This window comes from Carassius carassius, chromosome 6, assembly GCF_963082965.1.
Source record: "Carassius carassius chromosome 6, fCarCar2.1, whole genome shotgun sequence".
In the NCBI taxonomy this organism is placed as follows: domain Eukaryota; kingdom Metazoa; phylum Chordata; class Actinopteri; order Cypriniformes; family Cyprinidae; genus Carassius; species Carassius carassius.
Window position 1 is genome coordinate 29,229,916 of NC_081760.1, and position 21,360 is coordinate 29,251,275.

Sequence of the window (21,360 nt, forward strand, 5' to 3'; positions counted from 1 at the left end):
CCCTGTGCCTGTGATATCCTCAACAGTGCTTTCAGTATTGCCATCGCTGTGAACTTTCGATATTTGTACTTGTATGGCTTTCCTACTAGGCATTTCAAGCTGTGCTGTGCAGACTGGAACTTTTGGGAGTGAACCTATGACACTTTCTTGGCATGGTCTGCCATTTTGAATTTCTGCAGTAGATTTGATGCAGAACACTTCAGTATTTTTAATGTTTAAGAGTTTTTCTGGAGGCGCTATGCTTACGTCTGAACCTTCTGAGACAGAATTAGGTACATAGTCCTCATCCGACATGTTCTCACTGGAAAATTCTACTTCGGAATCCTGAAATAGTAAACATATCTTTTGTACATACTCAGAAAGTTTAGTTCTAAGGAAGAAAATTGCTGAAAAATAAAACATATCTGACTATTTAATAAATCATACTTACGGATGTTGAGGGGTCAGGTTTGGGCTTCACATTTTTCTCGTAGCAAGTTTTATGCCAGAAGCGGGAACAAACTAGATTGAGCATATAATAAACAAGGTTGGTTTCATTTGAATAAAAGGTGATTTAAGAAAAGATGCTTTAAAAAGTGATAGATAAAGCAGTGATAGATGATCAGTGTGTTTGAAAGTGTGGCTATAAGATGGAAGAGAACAGAGAAAGGAGAAGACTAATATAAATATGAATCGATTACACAATTACACAGGCAGACAGACTGAGCAAGACAGAAAGAAAGAATGAAAAGTTAACTTTTTCAAGCTAATTTAAAGATGCATTTAGAACGTCAAGATTACACAGTTTTAGGGTTTCAATGGTAAAGCATTTTTAAAAGTATTAAAATTGTCTGAACAAAATACTTACCCTTACATCTCACACCAGCCCACTTAAAAGCGGAATAAGGACCACTACAGCAATCACATTTATTCAAGCTTGATAGTACTGTAGATATTATGACATGTTTACAGTTCTGTTGAAAAAAAAAAGTTATAATTGATTAGAGGAAATTATACTGTATTACTATAGTTAGGTGTTAAAGGCACAATATAATGCATTAATACAATATTTAAATTGGTCTCTGATATCTATACAGAAGGTATGTGGCTTAGGTAAGGGCAAAAATGATTTAGAAACAGTTTTATCTTTCCATATTATTCAACAATGCCAAGGTAAATTTCAAGGTTTTTCATTATATGGCACCTTTAAGACATAGGGCTAAGGTTTGAACAAGTTATTTTAATTTCACAAATAACAAAATGTATATCACAAATGTACTGCACTGTAGTATGACAAAAGCAGTAAGTATGGGGGACTTACGATACACAAACCATTGTGCAGTTTGACAAAACACACACTGAACTTCTACCCATCCCCCACAACATGACAAAAGCAGTAAGTATGGGGGACATACGATACACAAACCATGGTGCAGTTTGACAAAACACACACTGAACTTCTACCCATCCCCCACAACATGACAAAAGCAGTAAGTATGGGGGACATACGATACACAAACCATGGTGCAGTTTGACAAAACACACCCTGAACTTCTACCCATCCCCCACAACATGACAAAAGCAGTAAGTATGGGGACATACGACAAAAGCAGTAAGTATGGGGGACATACGATTCACAAACCATGGTGCAGTTTGACAAAACACACCCTGAACTTCTACCCATCCCCCACAACATGACAAAAGCAGTAAGTATGGGGGACATACGATACACAAACCATGGTGCAGTTTGACAAAACACACCCTGAACTTCTACCCATCCCCCACAACATGACAAAAGCAGTAAGTATGGGGACATACGACAAAAGCAGTAAGTATGGGGGACATACGATACACAAACCATGGTGCAGTTTGACAAAACACACACTGAACTTCTACCCATCCCCCACAACATGACAAAAGCAGTAAGTATGGGGACATACGACAAAAGCAGTAAGTATGGGGGACATACGATACACAAACCATTGTGCAGTTTGACAAAACACACACTGAACTTCTACCCATCCCCCACAACATGACAAAAGCAGTAAGTATGGGGACATACGACAAAAGCAGTAAGTATGGGGGACATACGATACACAAACCATGGTGCAGTTTGACAAAACACACCCTGAACTTCTACCCATCCCCCACAACATGACAAAAGCAGTAAGTATGGGGACATACGACAAAAGCAGTAAGTATGGGGGACATACGATACACAAACCATGGTGCAGTTTGACAAAACACACACTGAACTTCTACCCATCCCCCACAACATGACAAAAGCAGTAAGTATGGGGACATACGACAAAAGCAGTAAGTATGGGGGACATACGATACACAAACCATTGTGCAGTTTGACAAAACACACACTGAACTTCTACCCATCCCCCACAACATGACAAAAGCAGTAAGTATGGGGACATACGACAAAAGCAGTAAGTATGGGGGACATACGATACACAAACCATGGTGCAGTTTGACAAAACACACCCTGAACTTCTACCCATCCCCCACAACATGACAAAAGCAGTAAGTATGGGGACATACGACAAAAGCAGTAAGTATGGGGGACATATGATACACAAACCATTGTGCAGTTTGACAAAACACACCCTGAACTTCTACCCATCCCCCACAACATGACAAAAGCAGTAAGTATGGGGACATACGACAAAAGCAGTAAGTATGGGGGACATACGATACACAAACCATTGTGCAGTTTGACAAAACACACCCTGAACTTCTACCCATCCCCCACAACATGACAAAAGCAGTAAGTATGGGGGACTTACGATACACAAACCATGGTGCAGTTTGACAAAACACACACTGAACTTATACCCATCCCCCACAACATGACAAAAGCAGTAAGTATGGGGGACATACGACACACAAACCATTGTGCAGTTTGACAAAACACACCCTGAACTTCTACCCATCCCCCACAAAATGACAAAAGCAGTAAGTATGGGGACATACAACATATGATACACATGCTAGTTTAGAATGAACCATCATCCATATACCATTGTAAATTAAACAATTCCTATGACTGATGATACATGGGGCAACTTTATGAGCAACGTTGCGGGGCAACTTGGGTTAATGTTGGCATCAGTGGGCAACCAGAAGAGACACAGGTTCCATGACTGATTTAAAGTCTGAAAAATTTTTTTTTTACCCATTCTCAGTTGGGAAAGTGCCCAAGCAACATTGTTCAAAAAAAGTTGCCTGGCAAGATTGCTCAGAATGTTGTCCTGTGTATCATCAGCCTATCACTATCTTTTTTAATTCTTTAAGTTTGTAATTAAAAATCACTGTTGTTGCCAACTAAAGAACATTTAAGAAATAAATGCTTATTAAATGCTCATTTTTAATGGAAAGTACATTACCTGTTGAGTGTTGTCATGACATGTCAGCTGAGAATCAGACGTTGTTGAGATCTGAAAAGGTTTGAGTACTGAACATTAAATTTGGATAACACGGCAGTACATGGTGATGCTTTGAGTATCCAAAACAACTAATGTGAAAATGACATAATACAAGTGAATTCTTAGATCAAACAATCAGGGCATGTGAGAATTCATTGCAGCACACAGTCCTAATCGTCTGTAATGCTAAGGTAATGATTCTACATCATCTTACCAAAGTTGATGGAGATTTAACTACCTGTTGAGCATTAGAAACACACACTTACCTCCTTTGACCCATCTCTTGCTGCACAGCTGACCAAAGCATGCACCTGTTGTTCAATCTCAGAACAAACCTGTGAAATATGAAAGATTTGTGTAATCAGATTGACAAAAGGTCAACTATACTATGCTATAAAACACTTTTTATGGAAATTTTAAAGAAATCAATAGTTTATAAGGATTTTGCATCATCTTACCAAAGTTAATGGAGATTTAACTACCTGTTGAGCATTAGAAACACACACTTACCTCCTTTGACCCATCTCTTGCTGCACAGCTGACCAAAGCATGCACCTGTTGTTCAATCTCAGAACAAACCTGTGAAATATGAAAGATTTGTGTAATCAGATTGACAAAAGGTCAACTATACTACGTTATAAAACACTTTTTATGGAAATTTTAAAGACATCAATAGTTTATAAGGATTTTGCATCATCTTACCAAAGTTAATGGAGATTTAACTACCTGTTGAGCATTAGAAACACACACTTACCTCCTTTGACCCATCTCTTGCTGCACAGCTGACCAAAGCATGCACCTGTTGTTCAATCTCAGAACAAACCTGTGAAATATGAAAGATTTGTGTAATCAGATTGACAAAAGGTCAACTATACTATGCTATAAAACACTTTTTATGGAAATTTTAAAGAAATCAATAGTTTATAAGGATTTTGCATCATCTTACCAAAGTTAATGGAGATTTAACTACCTGTTGAGCATTAGAAACACACACTTACCTCCTTTGACCCATCTCCTGCTGCACAGCTGACCAAAGCATGCACCTGTTGTTCAATCTCAGAACAAACCTGTGAAATATGAAAGATTTGTGTAATCAGATTGACAAAAGGTCAACTATACTACGTTATAAAACACTTTTTATGGAAATTTTAAAGACATCAATAGTTTATAAGGATTTTGCATCATCTTACCAAAGTTAATGGAGATTTAACTACCTGTTGAGCATTAGAAACACACACTTACCTCCTTTGACCCATCTCTTGCTGCACAGCTGACCAAAGCATGCACCTGTTGTTCAATCTCAGAACAAACCTGTGAAATATGAAAGATTTGTGTAATCAGATTGACAAAAGGTCAACTATACTATGCTATAAAACACTTTTTATGGAAATTTTAAAGAAATCAATAGTTTATAAGGATTTTGCATCATCTTACCAAAGTTAATGGAGATTTAACTACCTGTTGAGCATTAGAAACACACACTTACCTCCTTTGACCCATCTCCTGCTGCACAGCTGACCAAAGCATGCACCTGTTGTTCGGTCTCAGAACAAACCTGTGAAATATGAAAGATTTGTGTAATCAGATTGACAAAAGGTCAACTATACTACGTTATAAAACACTTTTTATGAAAATTTTAAAGAAATCAATTTGTACAACCTCAGAACAAACCTGTGTGGGTTCAAAATCAAATACTAACACTTCTCCACATGTAACTGTAAACTGTGTCTTTAAATTAAAGTAAAAGGATTATTTCAATCTGTTAATACCTTTGTTCTCCATGGCCAGTCAGAATCTCCATAGTTATACGTTATCTCTTCCCCAGGACTTATGTCCTTTACTGCAAATAAGCACAGATGGGGCTTTCCGTCCACTCTGATTGTTTTCATTTTGCTGTTGGGGTTCACATGATCATCATTGACGATTCTCCCTAAAGAAGCATCTTCTCTGGCAGCATCAACCCTGAAACAGCAAGAACATAGTGCTATCTCCACGGTGTAATATTGACTGAATCATACAATAGGAAAGTTTCACAGAATAATAATAATAATAATAAAAAGTTAATTCTAGTTTACCACTGCTGCATCAGGAAATGCAAAGTTTATACATACCACAACTGTTTTCCATCACAACGAAATTCAAATAAAAAAACTTCAAGTGCAGCATGGTATACTCTGTGCCTTCTTTCATATTCTTTTTTAGATATGATTTCCCCTCGATATTCAATGAGGAAATCTCCCTTTTGAAAGTGGCGACAGCTGAACACTCCTCGACCTAACCAAGAGCAGATCAGTCAGGGTAGAAGTTAAAACAATACTTAAAACATAGACAATTGTGTTACTCACCTTTAAATGAATTTATGTATTTTATTTCAAATCCATCCTTATCTTTGAGCATGGATGAAAAATATGCAGCTTCATCCTTTGGTTTTAGTTTGGCCCTCCGGGACCTTGTTCCTGCCATTTCCTGCAAAAGCCAGATGATGTATTTGGTCACTTGATGAAATTATAATAATTATATGTTTTTTTTAGACATCACTGACCTAATCAACAATGAGTTTATACTTTTATTTGCTGTAGAGGGCTTAAATATAAACAATAGGGATCATTATGTACTACTTGCAGGTCAGTGAAACAGGAAAGCATCTTAGACCTTACAAATGTGTTTAGTATTTTTAACAATCTGAAACATGCTGCTTTTCTCCTTCTCAACTACACTGTGACTGTCACTAAAGAGAAACATTATGATTATGGCTATCAGACTTTTACAGGTCCTTCTCAAAAAATTAGCATATTGTGATAAAGTTCATTATTTTCCATAATGTAATGATAAAAATTAAACTTTCATATATTTTAGATTCATTGCACACCAACTGAAATATTTCAGGTCTTTTATTGTTTTAATACTGATGATTTTGGCATACAGCTCATGAAAACCAAAATTCCTATCTCAAAAAATTTGCATTTCATGAAAAGGTTCTCTAAACGAGCTATTAACCTAATCATCTGAATCAACTAATTAACTCTAAACACCTGCAAAAGATTCCTGAGGCATTTAAAAACTCTGAGCCTGGTTCATTACTCAAAACCGCAATCATGGGTAAGACTGCCGACCTGACTGCTCTCCAGAAGGCCATCATTGACACCCTCAAGCAAGAGGGTAAGACACAGAAAGAAATTTCTGAACGAACAGGCTGTTCCCAGAGTGCTGTATCAAGGCACCTCAGTGGGAAGTCTGTGGGAAGGAAAAAGTGTGGCAAAAAACGCTGCACAACGAGAAGAGGTGACCGGACCCTGAGGAAGATTGTGGAGAAGGACCGATTCCAGACCTTGGGGGACCTGCGGAAGCAGTGGACTGAGTCTGGAGTAGAAACATCCAGAGCCACCGTGCACAGGCGTGTGCAGGAACTGGGCTACAGGTGCCGCATTCCCCTGGTCAAGCCACTTTTGAACCAGAAACTGCGGCAGAAGCGCCTGACCTGGGCTACAGAGAAGCAGCACTGGACTGTTGCTCAAATTTTGCATGTCATTCGGAAATCAAGGTGCCAGAGTCTGGAGGAAGACTGGGGAGAAGCAAATGCCAAAATGCCTGAAGTCCAGTGTCAAGTACCCAGAGTCAGTGATGGTCTGGGGTGCTATGTCAGCTGCTGGTGTTGGTCCACTGTGTTTTATCAAGGGCAGGGTCAATGCAGCTAGCTATCAGGAGATTTTGGAGCACTTCATGCTTCCATCTGCTGAAAAGCTTTATGGAGATGAAGATTTTGTTTTTCAGCACGACCTGGCACCTGCTCACAGTGCCAAAACCACTGGTAAATGGTTTACTGACCATGGTATTACTGTGCTCAATTGGCCTGCCAACTCTCCTGACCTGAACCCCATAGAGAATCTGTGGGATATTGTGAAGAGAAAGTTGAGAGACGCAAAACCCAACACTCTGGATGAGCTTAAGGCCGCTATCGAAGCATCCTGGGCCTCCATAACACCTCAGCAGTGCCACAGGCTGATTGCCTCCATGCCACGCCGCATTGAAGCAGTCATTTCTGCAAAAGGATTCCCGACCAAGTATTGAGTGCATAACTGAACATAATTATTTGAAGGTTGACTTTTTTTTTTTATTAAAAACACTTTTCTTTTATTGGTCGGATGAAATATGCTAATTTTTTGAGATAGGAATTTTGGGTTTTCATGAGCTGTATGCCAAAATCATCAGTATTAAAACAATAAAAAACCTGAAATATTTCAGTTGGTGTGCAATAAATCAAATATATGAAAGTGTAATTTTTATCATTACATTATGGAAAATAATGAACTTTATCACAATATGCTAATTTTTTGAGAATGACCTGTATACAGTATATGAAACCTCTACAGACACCTACAGCAAGGTTAAAACTAACAGCAGGTCTGATAAAACAACACCGATTACCCTTACTGTACTATTACAGGAATAACCTTCACAAAGAACTGTAAACAATAGAGCTCCGGACGCCACGTGACCTATTCTGTTTACACCGCCATTTTGGCAGTAAAGAGGCCGTACGAGACGAGCGTGAACGGATGACGGCAGCATGAGTTTTAAGGCAACAGAGTTCACTGCGCACTTTAATTAAAAAGATATAGACCTGTACATAGCAAAACTTAATAGATTAAACATAACAGATCCCTATAATGCCCCCGGGGTGCTTTTCATGTGTATTGATAAAGGAACTTATAGCTTTCCTGAACTGCAGTATCCTGATATAACGTTATATAACTAACGTTACTTCATTAACTTTTCCTCGGCCTATTCCGGAGACTCTTTAAAGGCCTACAAAAGCCTGTTTTTTTTTTATGTTTATGGACAGTGTGTGAAAATGTGAGTTTATGTCCAATCATAAACCGGTGGGATAATGTATCTGATTGATATATTATATATATATATATATATATATATATATATATAAACTGATATTAGTTTACACATTATCCCACCGGTCACAATTGTGACTGAACATAAAAAAAAATAATTTCATACACTTTCCATAAGCATTTAAAATGCTTTTAAATGCTTTCCTCCACCTGTTCTGGAATCCAGGCACACAGCAGCTGTCCACCATGTTGAAATAGTAATTGTTTTGAATTATTATTCGACCCGACCGCTATCGATAACGCAAAAGCCGCTCTGGTGCTCTCCTGGTTGACTGCCAAAATGGCGGAGTTTAGATTGCATGACGTCAGCCCCCGGAGCTCTATTAAAAGGATCTGATCAGACACACAAATAGTTTACAACTAAACAGCTGTGTGCCCTGAAAAACCTCAAGTTCACCATTCCCATATGAAAAATACATGTAGTAGACTTCTGTACTATAGTAAACTAGAGTAATAATCCTAGATACAATAGGTTTTTTTAAACTTACCATAGTAAAAATTAAATAATACTATGGTTTATCAATTCACTAATATTACAGGATACTGAAGTGCATTAACAAAGTGTAGTAATCACTATTATACTAACATACTGCAGTAAACTCCAATTTACTACATCAAACACTACAATATTTGTCCATTAGGCCTTTCATAGATTAACCCCATTATCACAACACTGAACTGCCCAGATAGCAAAATAAATATGATCTCAATCTGGCATCATGAGTTATTTAACCATTAGCCATTAACTTTTAAACCCAAAACATACATAATACAAGCGGTTTAGTTATTGCTTGTTTATTTGTCAGACTAACGTTAGAAAGTCAATAGTTAATTCCTTATATATCCTTATACTCCTTATATTTTGTGAGGAAACGCTAGATAAAAGCTTACAAACGTGACCAAAGCTGTTTGTCTGTTTTATAACGTTAACTAATATAATATACTGTTTTATTGTTTATTGAGTTTTATCATCAATCTTACCTTAAGTGTCTTCAGGGTGACTTGCTGATTATCTCAGCCGGAAGAGACTCGGTCGGAGGTGGGGGAGGGTAGGAAAATGATTCCAATGATATTGCTTCTCTGTGTTTTTATTTTTATAGTTGTGGTGTGGACTTTGTTATTCCTTTATATTTAGATCTATTTTACAAACATATCTTTATCGTTATTGTCCTTTGTGTGAATGGCTAAAACACAGTGGTTAGACAAAACCCGAATTTACAAGGACTTCTCACCTTTCAGCCAATCAAAACCCGCGATTCCATTCACAAGTGTGAATATTAATGAGGAGGTGCAGTACCAAGACCCACCTGCAGGAGCGCAGTTCCGATACACACTCTTAACACAAAGTCCGATGATTGTGAACTATAAGGACTTTTGGAGAAAATTTGAATTTGAGCTCCTCCCACATGTAGAAGCACTTCTACGTTGTCTGAATTATGAGGACACTGACACTGTCCTCATAATCCAAAATGTCCTCGTAGTGTGGCGTGTATTCATATAAAATGTCCTCGTAAATCACAAAAACCCACACACACACACACACACACACACACACACATATATATATATATATATATATGGCTTTATGAAAGTCCGATATACCAAAATAATAATAATAATAATAATTTATAAAATAAAATTTTAAAATAATTTTATCTACTGAATTCTTCAGATATTAATACGGATTAGTGAGTCCAGAAATCTGAAAATAAATAAAGAGTACTGGGGGCAGGTAGATTCCCAATTATAATTCACCAAACATCTTTTTTTCTGAATCAAAATATACTTAAATAATAATATAATGTAATAAATAATTTAAACTTTTTTTTTTTAATAAGATCCTTCACTTAAACAAAATATAACAAGTTTATTTCACTACCTGATGGGTTCTACAAGTGGTTACACAGCCAGTGGTGCTGTCACTGTGAAGAAAGCTGAATAAGTGTTAGATGGTTAAAGCTTAATGAAGCAGGATAAGTTTAATTGCAGAAAGCTGTGACGTAGCCTGTGTCCGCATAATCACTGTGTTCAGAGCTCTCTGTGTCACATCCACAAAACAACCGAGTGTGAAGCTTGCTTTCCTTTTTGTAATTGTTGGGTTTATCCGTAGGTCTCTGCTTCAGTGACAAAGTAAGTCTATCACCATTAAACAAATTCTCAGTAATGTTTTGTGAAAGATAAATCTGTGCTGCTGAAGTGATGTTTCATATCGACCTGTTCAAGTGACAGGATGAAGGTTGATGTATATGTATAATTTTTGTATTTCAATTCTAAATTGATTCCTGATTCCCAGAAGCTGTGAAATTGTAAAGTGAATTTGTCTGAATAAAACGTTTACTCGTTTCAGTGAACACCTCAGATAATATAACGGGATCACAGGAGAATTATTGGTCCAAAATTGAGAAGTCTGTGCTGGCTCCCATTCTCACCACTGAGATGGTACTGGGTGTTTTGGGAAATGGATTGGTTTTGGTAGTCAAAGTAGTGGTAAGAATATTATGTTATTTTATAAAATAAGTTTTTGTTGTTTTATATATATATATATATATATATATATATATATATATATATATATATATATATATATATATATATATATAGAGAGAGAGAGAGAGAGAGAGAGAGAGAGAGAGAGAGAGAGAGAGAGAGAGAGAGAGAGAGAGAGAGAGAGATTTTAAAATGTAATAATTCCTACCTCATGTCTTTATTTTATATTATTATTTTTTTGCTTTCTCACAGTGTAAAGACCACTTTCAGTGCCTTTACTGGCTGCCACTTTTCAGTCTCACGCTCTCAGATTTCTTCTGCTCCTTCCTCATCATCTGTGGCTCCCTCTTGGCTGTGCTGAGTGAAGGTCAGATTTCACCGTGGTGTGAGGTGGTGAGCTTGCTCAAGTTCACCTTCATCACCTCTTCCATTGGAAGCATAGGTATGGCTTTGTCACTAAACAATTTACCTCTATAATACATCATCATGAATGTTGCTTTCACTGTAATTAGCACTATTAAGGAACAATAAATAAACACCACTTTGTCCATCTGAATGGGTGCATTGGACTGTATTGTGAGTAAAGAAGAAAAACCCTGCACACTACCATAGCTTAATTGAAATGTAATATTTATTGAGAGAGTGAGAGAGCAATGCAGCTGTCTTCAGAAATGCAGAAAGGTTTATGTTTTAATTAATATTTCTAACAAGTGATGGAAATGTTTAGGATTTGTCCTTCTTTCATTATTAGTTTAGACAACAAAATATATGATTTATACAACAAAGTTATTCTGAGAACTAAACTCCTCTTTTGGTGTCTTAAAACATTTGTCTTTAAAAAAGTGTTATGTTACAATAATACCGTTCTTTTTTTCTGTGTCCTCAGCTGTTCTCTGTGTACAGAGATTTCTGGGAATTCCATCTAAAGGTAAAAGACTGTCTGTTCTCATGGCCGTGGCATGTGTGGCATCATGGTGCACTGGAGCTATATTTGGAGCAGTGCCAGTAGCCTTTGACTGGATAAGGTGAGCCAGAGTTAAGGTGATCAGAGGTGCTCTGAATATATATGCATCTACTGTATTCTGCCTCCTATTATCAGGTATGATCCAGCAGAAATGCTGTGTGCAGTGTTCTGGGAAAGCAGTTACTCTGACATGATGGTCTACATCCTCTGTGCCTTCTCCATCTCCATCTTCGTCCCATTTCTACTCATACTCTCCTGCTCCATCCTGACTCGTGTAGGCTTTGGAAAAGACGTTTCCAGGTTTGTAAAGTTGGAAAGGGTGAACACAGAATATTTAAAGCATTCATATGGAGTTTTACAGATATATACCTATGAACGTATGTACTTATAAAATGAAAATATGCTGAAAATGTACTCACCCTCAGGCCATTAAAGAAGTACAGCGGGTATAGAAAAGAATCACAGATTTCTCTACTTTCCTGTGTAGTTTAAATGTCCACACTTTATCTGTTCATAGCCAGGGTGACCTGTCTTCTATCACGCCACTGCTGGTGATCTTGTATCTGTTCTGCTATGCTCCATTTGCTGCATCAGAGGTGAGAAATGTCTGTTAGTGTGAAATAATTTTCTGGTTTGTCCGTTTATTTGGGGAGTCACTCTCTCAGAGGCTTCATTTTAATGTGTTTTTCCATTTTAACAATTTGTTTTTTTCTTGTCTTGTTAGTTGGTTCTCCTTGGAAGGCTAGATCTATCCCCATCCCCTGAATGGCTGCGATCACTGTCATCAGTAATGGCATATCTGGACTGTGTTTTAAACCCCTTTATCTACTGCACTAATAAAGACTTCAGAAAAGCAGTACTCATACTGTTTTGGAACAAAAGGAGACCCGTTTTCCCCGATCCAGTGTTGACTGGCATTACAAGGCTTGAAATATGAAGATTTAAAATAAAGATGAATAAAAAGTTCCGTTGTGTTTTTTTTTTTTTTTGTAATGCATCTCATCAGGATTTTAATGGGAAGAATTGACACTGTCTTAGGGCTAGATGTGTGCTGAGTTACAAATATTGCAGTGTAGATAAAGGCAGACACGCATCTAAATCTGATAGATGTTTTTGCTCAAAGTTTGATTTTAATTCATCAAGTTAAGGCATATATAACAGGCTGTCCATTTTTTATTTGTCGTCAACTTGAAAACCTGAGAATGAAGCTTAGGACATGACATCATGAACTACACACACACATTAAACTGCATCAAATAGAGAATTTGTACACACACATCTGGTTTACTATCCTTGTTTGGACTCTTCATAGGTGTACATTTTTCTACTATCATTCAAACTATCATCCTACACCAACCCTACCCCTCAAACAAAACTTTCTGAATTTTTAAGTTCTCGAAAAAAATAAAAATAATTCTGTATGATCTGTTTCCCAGTGGGAACCTCAATTTGGGTCCCCAAAGTGACACAAGTCTCCATGAGTCAGTCCCCACTGGGATAGAAAATCATGTACATACATGCACTAAAATGTTTTTTTTTTATATAATACTGCATACTATGAGATGAAATCCAAGTATTTGACATATTTGACGGTTTTCCTGAAAAATCTATTACCAAGTTATTTTATAACACTGTTCTGAACATTAGATATTACATTACATTAAAGGGTTAATCAAGATGAAAGTGGACAAAGAACAGCATCCATTTAGACAAAATAAGAGTTTATGTAACATGTAATGATCATTTTCTTATTATTCAGTTGTATTGTGTTCACAGTACACATTAAATATATTAAATGTGAGTACGTATGAATGTATGAGAAGGCCTAGTATTTCTGAAGAGTGTTTGTGTGCATTTTCATTAAGGAGGGTGAGAAAACAAAAATTGTAATGAAACTGCAGAATGTCGCAAACTTTGGAGCAGAAATGTCCTGTAAGATTTTGTAACACCCAGTACTCTGCGAGAGAATGATCCAGAAGCTTCAGAACCACAAAACCTGCGCAGGACAGCACGGCCAAGCAAAAGTAGTGCACGGATCCCGTATCTCCGTGGCTCAACTGAAGACAGAGCACGATTCGACACCATTAAGGCACAACTGGATGACCAGCCTTTCGTTCCCTCGGAATTATAAGGTTCTATCTGCATTCCGAGTAGTTTTGAGATATTGAGCTTCAAAGTTTTTGCATTCTATTCGACTGTGTAGATGGAACCTTATTGTTTTTTAAATAAAAATCCCATAATGTATACAACATAAAAAAAATCTATCACATAATGTAAATTAGTTGTCACAGAATAACAATATGGGAATGACTAAATTTTGACTAAAATGTCAGAAAGAACCTTATAATTCCAAGGGGACGCTTAGTGATCATAAGCGACATCCACTAAAACTTTGTCAAAAATGTGAGTGTTTGCAAGAGCAATGCAAAGCAAGGGAGGGTATAAGAACGTGGACGACCCCCGACCGGTTCAAATAAAAGAGATACAATCCAAATCAAAACGACAACTGCAAAACACTTGGAATATTGTGTACAATGTACTGAGGTTGGATTCCGTAATCTAGATCATGTGGCGACCACTATAGCCTTTAATTGGTTTAGCATACAACCATTCTGCACATACTAGTTATGTAGTATGTGTACATTGTGCAGATATTATATGGGATAGCCCAGCGTTTCAAAACTGATGTTCCTGTAAAGCCACGGCCCTGCATTGTTCAGCGTTAACCCTTATTAAACGCACCTGATTCTTCAGACTTACTGGAACAACACATCAAGTCTTACTAAAATCAAGTCATTCAGGCTTACTGGAAAACTACATGGTATGTGTGATGGAATCAAACTCTGCAGGGCTTGTGGGCCTCCAGGAAGTTTGACAACCCTGGAATATACATTTGCCAAAATATGCAGCATGCAGAATAGCACACTGCATGGAATACTGTAACTCACAATGCAATGCTACAATATATTCCAGCTATAATTTGACCGGACTGTCAAAAATATGATTTTAAAGGTAATGAGGTCAAACAACATATGTTGAACTGTTTTCTGCTATATATATACAAATGTAAGTACGTAAATGTTTTTTTTTTGCTGGAGTGTGGAGTGCTGGATGTGTGTTTATGTATGTACGCATACAGGGGTCATGAAGGAGTGAAATAATTTGCGATCAAGATTGTAGTCCAAAGATGAAGTGGAAACTCCCAGAAGGAATTATTGAGACGTTCCTGTTTGTCAAGTTTGTCTGACCATTGTGCTTACTTCTAGCTGGCCAGTCCTTTGCACTGCATTGACTAAGTTACTACCTGTTATTGGAGTCCTTAATGTTAATCCAAGAAAATAAAAGAGAGAAAATCATTTGCTGTTCTCAACTGAATTACTTTGTAGTTTTAATAAGAATTATTCTATATTTAATTTATACCGTGAAGACTATGCAATGATATTTGATTATTCTGTTTCTGTACTTGAAAACCTACAAACTTGAAAAAACGTTAACATTATTTAATTTGTATGTTTGTTTTATTTCTGTATTTGTGCTATTTACAGGATTTCAAACAGGGCACACGGGTACAACCTGCATCAGGGCCCCGCAAACCCCTGTTACGGCCCTGAAATTAAAACATATTCACATCTTATTCTCTATGTAAACTGTAGGCAGGTATTATTGACTTTATATTTGACAGTTTCCCTGCCTCTCTGTGTTGCATTCAGCTGGACAATTTGAAATACCAATACTTTATTTCAAAATCATTTGATATAAACATTTAATGATATAAACATTTAATGATATAAACATTTTATTGCAAAGTTATTTAATGTTGATTTAAGGACTTAGTTAATAGGCTACATGGGGAAAGAAAGTGGATTGTGAGATAAGATTTAGAAAACAGGTTTTGCCATTACGGAAATGCTAGACTATACGAGGAAGATAAACAACAGAAAAGGCAGTGACTGAGAGAGGTAGGCACAGAAACAAGGTGCTTTATACAGGTTACACAACTGCTTGGCAAGTGCTGTTGACTGGTTCGAAGAAAAGTGACAAACCAACACTGTATTTGACCTGAAAGATGAATGTAAAGGACCTGTAAAGGATGAAAGAAAATGAGAGGCTATGGAGGAAGAAACAGCAAAGGTATGAAAAATAGATGCTAGATACAATAGATAAGATTCCTTTGCAAAAAAAGGCTTTTAAGTGTTAAAAGACAACAAAAAGGTCATGTATGATAAGATTTTGTAAGATATATAATATATAAGAGCAAATGGTATGTCACTAGTTTTGTAAACAATAAAAAAGTACAAAGTATTATTAGTACTGGTGGATGACATTGGCATCAATTACCACGAAGAACTGTTAACACTCATGGAACCTTTCCATTGCACAAAAGTTGTTTATAGTGTAAAAAGGTTCTTTAGATCAGGGGTTTTCAAACTGTGGGTCGCGACCCACTTGTGGGTCACAGAATGGAACAAGGTGGGTCGCACAAAGTCACTTGGCTGCAGCTAAATTTGCGTTTCAATGACACACACACACACAGTTCAGTCTAGGGCTGCACGAAAGTGACGAGTGGGAACGGTGCGAGGCCGGTGGAGTGATTGGAATTGAGCGACACCTGCTCGACTCACCAGTCTCGAGAACCACGGAGGAGATCGGAAGGATACAAAAGAGGAGCGTCCGTCTCCCCGGCAACTCACTCCAGCCCACCGCCTCGAGCATCCTCCTTCGCCCTACTCGATGGCACTGCGGATTCACCTCAGTGCCGAGGGATCTTCGGCAGCGCGTCCCTCCTTCCTCCCAGGCTTCGGCACCAGTCTAACACATTAAAAACTTCTCAATCACGGGAAGGAGGAGGCGGGAACCGGGAACCCACTCGTCACAATGATATAGCCCACCAACATTAATAAGGACTGCAATATCCTTAGTGTGATTTTCGAATTGCAATTAAGTCCGCGTGCTTTGCGTGTTTTGAAGCGCGGGCGCGCACGAGTTGTAATAACAGTGAAGGTCTCAGAGCAATGTCATTAAAAGGTTCAATCGGTCCGCATTATTAAAAGAGAAAAACTTGCTCACTTCAATACACTATATTCCGCATGAGATTGCATACACCAGAAAACAAATGTTACGAAAACGGTTTCAGGTAGGCCATGTTCATTCATTTCTATCATCCGTTTGAGCTCTGTGCACTTTTTTCGTTCGGGAAACGGTTTGTAAAAAGCATTTCACATGTACAGGGTGAGCAGTGCACAAACGCAGGGTTAATTGTAACACTACAAGATTTAAACATTTCCACATAACAAAATGCACAAAAAAATAATGCAATACTCCTTGACGTATCATCTCTTTTTAGAGAAAAATTTGCCAAAGTTCAGAAATCTTTTGAAGATATTGCTGAACATTAATTTAACCATTGCTAAAATAAATTTCTGCCTGAACTTAATGTCATCCAGTTTTTTTTTTTTTTGTTTATTTAAAACGAGACACATGTTTATTATTATTTTTTACCTATTTCACAATTATTTTAATCTCCAAACAGTTTTAGATAGTTCTGCTTTGCTTCTTATGCTTTTTCTAAAAAAAGTGTTGGATTGTGCTCCGTTCTCACCGACACACACGGAAGGATCGTGAATGCATTTTCTGCAACAAAACACAGCAGCGCAGATTACAGTTCACTGGAGTGAGCCTGTTTAACGTTTTTATGGACACTACATATTCTAAAGTCTGTAAACAAAAATTAAAACTTAAATATTAATAGTGATTTTTTTCAGGTGTAGGCCTACTCTAAAATAAAAAGTTTTTTTTTCTTAAATACTTCATTTCTGTCATCAAACTTTTAAGTAAGATTAGGCTTAAAGTAATATCAACCTTTTTTTTCCTCAAATATTGTGGTGGGTCATGAAATAGATTACACTTGTCTAGGTGGGTCGTGGAATGGAAAAGTTTGGGAACCACTGCTTTAGATTATTAAAAAATCTAATCTACACACACACAAAAAGGTGTATTAGGAACTGTTCACTGAAAGTTTCTTTGGGGAACCAAATATGGTCTCACTGTGAAAACATTTTTTTTAAACCTTTATTTTTAAATGTAAGTTAAAATAGCTATTTCTTAAACAGGAATAATGCCATGAACTCATTTTATAAGAACATAATATGTCTCTTTTCATGCAGAGCGATGTGAGGAATGGTCTGCAGAATGATGTTCCACTACTGCAGTCTATGCTGACAAAACTTAGTCTAAAACGCAAACATTCCTTTTCACACCCAGATAAAAAAGTGTGTAAAAGTGTGTTTTACCATCCTCTGGAGTCTGAAGAATGTTTAACAAATGGAGAAGACAGGAAAGATAGCACAGTCAGATCTGATGGTGATGAGGAGCAAACGAGTTCTGAAACAGAATATGGAAAGGAAGTTTCTGAAGAGGTCAAAGAAACACAAGCTTCAGAATTAAGTCAGCAGCCAAGTAAAAGTGAGTGTTTGGAGGACCAAAGAGACTTGGAGGACCAAACAGACTTGAACCAAGAGACTATCAAGGAAGAGCATGTGGCTGGAGCTGCATTATCGCCTAACAATCCATCTCAAGAAACATCTGCACACACATCTTACCTCTCTGTGTCCTCAAATAAAGTAGAGTCCTCACAGATGGGGTTTAAGCATGAATCACTAGATGAAGCTTGTTGTGGTTCCTCAAATCTAGTCAGTATGGACAGGGTTCTAACCCATCAAACTGCTGTGAACCTTACAAGCAAGACAACAAGGTCTGCTTCAGATCCAGTAAAAAACAAGCCCAAGGAAGAGAGACCCCTCTCAGCTCCAAGTATTTCAAACCTATGGGAATATGAAGAAATTGCAAATGCAATGTCAATGAAAAGCTTCAACAAAGCTGCCAAGAGTTTAGGAAAGGAGGATTCAGGAATGAGCATCGGGGACACAGAACATGACAACCCACTCACCAAAACGCAAAGGAAAGGAGTGAAAAACAAAATGAAGAACCTCACTCAGAAACTGATGGAAAAGCTTAAAGATAAACATGACTGTGAGCACACCGGCAGCAAGAGCACCCAAGACAGTGTGGAGCAAGAAGGACAAAATGTATGTTTACTTCTTCATACTTCTATGACAGATCTCTTACACTATGAATGAACTTTAACAAATGTTGTAACTTATAATTAACTCTTTTTGTTAGCTTTTTTTTAACTATTGAACTTTTCAAACTTAAATCACTATGAATCACCAAGCAGCTGAATTCCATAGAGATGGAAGCCGAGGCTCCAGCGATTCCACCACCACTTCCACCAAAGAAGGGGAAATATGTTTTCTTAGACAGGTGGGATACTTTGTTTTATTTGTTATATTTTCATATTAATTTCAATTAACTACAATAATCTTTAATAGTTTCATTCACATATAGTTTTATTTCATTGTTCGTTGTTTTATTTTCATATCCATTTAAATTAACTAAAATGATTTTGAATAGTTTCAGAAATGTTTTTTATGGAGAGAGTTACTTTTAATAGGACAATTATGCATTTCAGCTGATAAACAACCTAATTATATATTATACAGACACTTGTTTCTGCCATATGCACATTATCTTTTGACCGTTCTTCATTTGAAACATTGTTTTACAAAATCTACAACACTTCCTTGATCGTAACCTATTTATAACTCGGAGATCTTATTTCTAGTCCTGTGACATTCCTTTTATGTGAAGTGATGGAATAAATCAAACACAAACATGCATGTTATAACAGACGTCTGTTAGTCCTTCCCTTCAATGCTGCATGACCACATAAAACAAGATTTCTAAACACAGAAAAGCTGTTAACGTATACGGCAATGATCTGTCAAAAGATTAACAGGGCAAATATGTAGCCTCTGGTGATATCTTGGGTTGAACACTGTTAATCCATTGCTAATTAAAATCACTGTATCAAACATTGAGGGAACAACAAAGGTTTGAATTTACAAAGGCTACATTTAGGGATGAAAATAACAGTTTGCACAGGTTATAACCATTACAAAACAAAACAATTTGAAATTAATTGAATATTTCTTGTCTTTCCAAGCAGAAGATTTACCTTAAAAGACTTCAAACTCGATCTTGAACCGATCAACTTAATGGAGGAAATATTCTCTGGGAGCGAATGGCTCAGTTACCTGCCCAGCAAAGAAAGTCCAACTGAGAAAGACACTAGTGATCAATCAATAACAAATGATGTTCTCCAACCAGAAAAGGACATTCAGCTCAACGTTCCTCTTCCGACACCAGAGCAGGACCAGTCAGAGGACATAAAGGACAATCAAGACAGTGCTAGTGATGTTCAAGAGGACAATGTAGCAAAAGCGAACAGTGACTTGGATGTAAAACATGTGGAACAGGATGCAGACATATTTGCTATACCTAAGGCACTGCTAACAAGTAATGCAATAAAACAAATGGCTGGGATAGACTGTGAGTCAAACAAATCAGAAGACATCTATGACTTTGTGGACATGTATATTATTCCCAGAAATGACTTTCCATTAATGAAAAGAAAGGCATCAGATGCTCCACTGGACTTTTCAGCAGTCAAGGTGGGGAACATTTTTGTACATTGCTTCCTGTAGTGAAATGCTAGATTATGCTAATATGTGAGAGAATGTTATTTATTTTAGTTTTATTTTAACTATAACTTAATGAATAAGTGGAATAAATGATTAAAAAAATACTCTCTCTCTCAGTCAATTGAATTGCTAGACAACTCTGCCCTCAAGAGTCGAATTCGTCTTAGCAAAAAGAGACACCACCGACCGCCCAAAAAGAACAAAAAAGGTGAGACGAAGCTGAGAAGGGTTGGAGTGAATTTAATGAGAGGGAGCAATGAAGATATGCAAAACTCTGACATTTATTGCACTTTTTTTCACTTCCAGTAAAAAGAGAAACGTCGAGTGCCATATTCTACACGATTCCCCCTGTAATCCTGAATGAATCCTGTCAGCGCATCTCAACCACATCATAGCATCCCCTTTTCCACATCTTCTCCTCTGCATTCACCATCACATCAATATCACTCCTGACCAGTTACTCCATGACACCATGGTCATTAATCTATGAAACCCAAAGCACAAACAGAGAAAGACTGTATTGCATAACATCTATTCCATTGTTTAATCAGAATTCACTTTGTGATCACTGTATTAATGGTGTGCCTTGTTTCATACCTCCTTGGCAGATTAAAAGACACTTCGACTGTAAAGTCTCTAAAATTCAAAAGAGAAGTTGAAAGAAACTTACCAGTGTTCAAAAAATTGTCTAGAAAGAATGAACCTTTTCTCACCTAACAATTATTTTCCTAAAAAATCTCAATTCTCAGAAAGTCATAAATATGATGCTCTGTCAATATACACATTTGTTTTTAGTTTGTTAGTTTTAGTTAGTTTTAGTTTTAGTTAGTTTGTTCATTCAGAGCTGTTGATTAACTGTAACGCACAGTTTCTTTTCCTACAATCCTTATTATTATGCAAAAAATAATGTAATATTACATTGTATGTGTCCTTTGCTGTCCTTAGATTCCCCTTGTTGTATTGTAATGAATTATAAATAACCAACATGT

The 21,360-nt window shown here is 37.1% G+C and overlaps 2 protein-coding genes and 1 pseudogene across 3 annotated transcripts; 2 read left to right on the forward strand and 1 right to left on the reverse strand.

Annotated features, from left to right (window-relative positions):
- Positions 1-10,239: 10,239 nt before the first annotated feature.
- si:dkey-9i23.8 (C-C chemokine receptor type 8) lies at positions 10,240-12,708 on the forward strand. Its single transcript, XM_059551611.1, has 7 exons — positions 10,240-10,450; positions 10,668-10,807; positions 11,060-11,249; positions 11,694-11,832; positions 11,907-12,071; positions 12,289-12,367; positions 12,496-12,708. Coding segments are annotated over exons 1-7 (927 nt in total). The 5' UTR covers positions 10,240-10,449.
- An 803-nt stretch (positions 12,709-13,511) lies between these two features.
- Positions 13,512-14,232, reverse strand: LOC132141687 (transmembrane protein 187-like; annotated as a pseudogene).
- Positions 14,233-15,710: 1,478 nt separating this feature from the next.
- LOC132141966 (uncharacterized) lies at positions 15,711-20,930 on the forward strand. Of its 2 annotated transcripts, none has more exons than XM_059551612.1 (6): positions 15,711-15,902; positions 17,936-18,856; positions 19,003-19,091; positions 19,837-20,341; positions 20,489-20,579; positions 20,678-20,930. In XM_059551612.1, exons 1-6 carry the CDS (start codon positions 15,882-15,884, stop codon positions 20,764-20,766), a joined length of 1,716 nt encoding a protein of 571 aa, XP_059407595.1. In that variant the 5' UTR covers positions 15,711-15,881; the 3' UTR covers positions 20,767-20,930. The 2 variants fall into 2 exon arrangements, with proteins under 2 accessions (XP_059407595.1, XP_059407596.1); XM_059551613.1 differs by having other exon boundaries at positions 19,006-19,091.
- Positions 20,931-21,360: the final 430 nt, after the last annotated feature.

What these genes read in the sequence shown, in the direction of transcription:
- si:dkey-9i23.8 (XM_059551611.1), top strand. An exon ending in TTTTGGTAGTCAAAGTAGTG is followed by an intron (nt 10,808 to 11,059) that starts GTAAGAATATTA and finishes GCTTTCTCACAG; the next exon opens with TGTAAAGACCACTTTCAGTG. An exon ending in TTTGGAAAAGACGTTTCCAG is followed by an intron (nt 12,072 to 12,288) that starts GTTTGTAAAGTT and finishes ATCTGTTCATAG; the next exon opens with CCAGGGTGACCTGTCTTCTA.
- LOC132141966 (XM_059551612.1), top strand. Translation starts at nt 15,882, where the DNA reads ATGGAGGAAGAAACAGCAAAG. An exon ending in TGGAGCAAGAAGGACAAAAT is followed by an intron (nt 18,857 to 19,002) that starts GTATGTTTACTT and finishes TGAATCACCAAG; the next exon opens with CAGCTGAATTCCATAGAGAT. An exon ending in GCCCAAAAAGAACAAAAAAG is followed by an intron (nt 20,580 to 20,677) that starts GTGAGACGAAGC and finishes TTTCACTTCCAG; the next exon opens with TAAAAAGAGAAACGTCGAGT.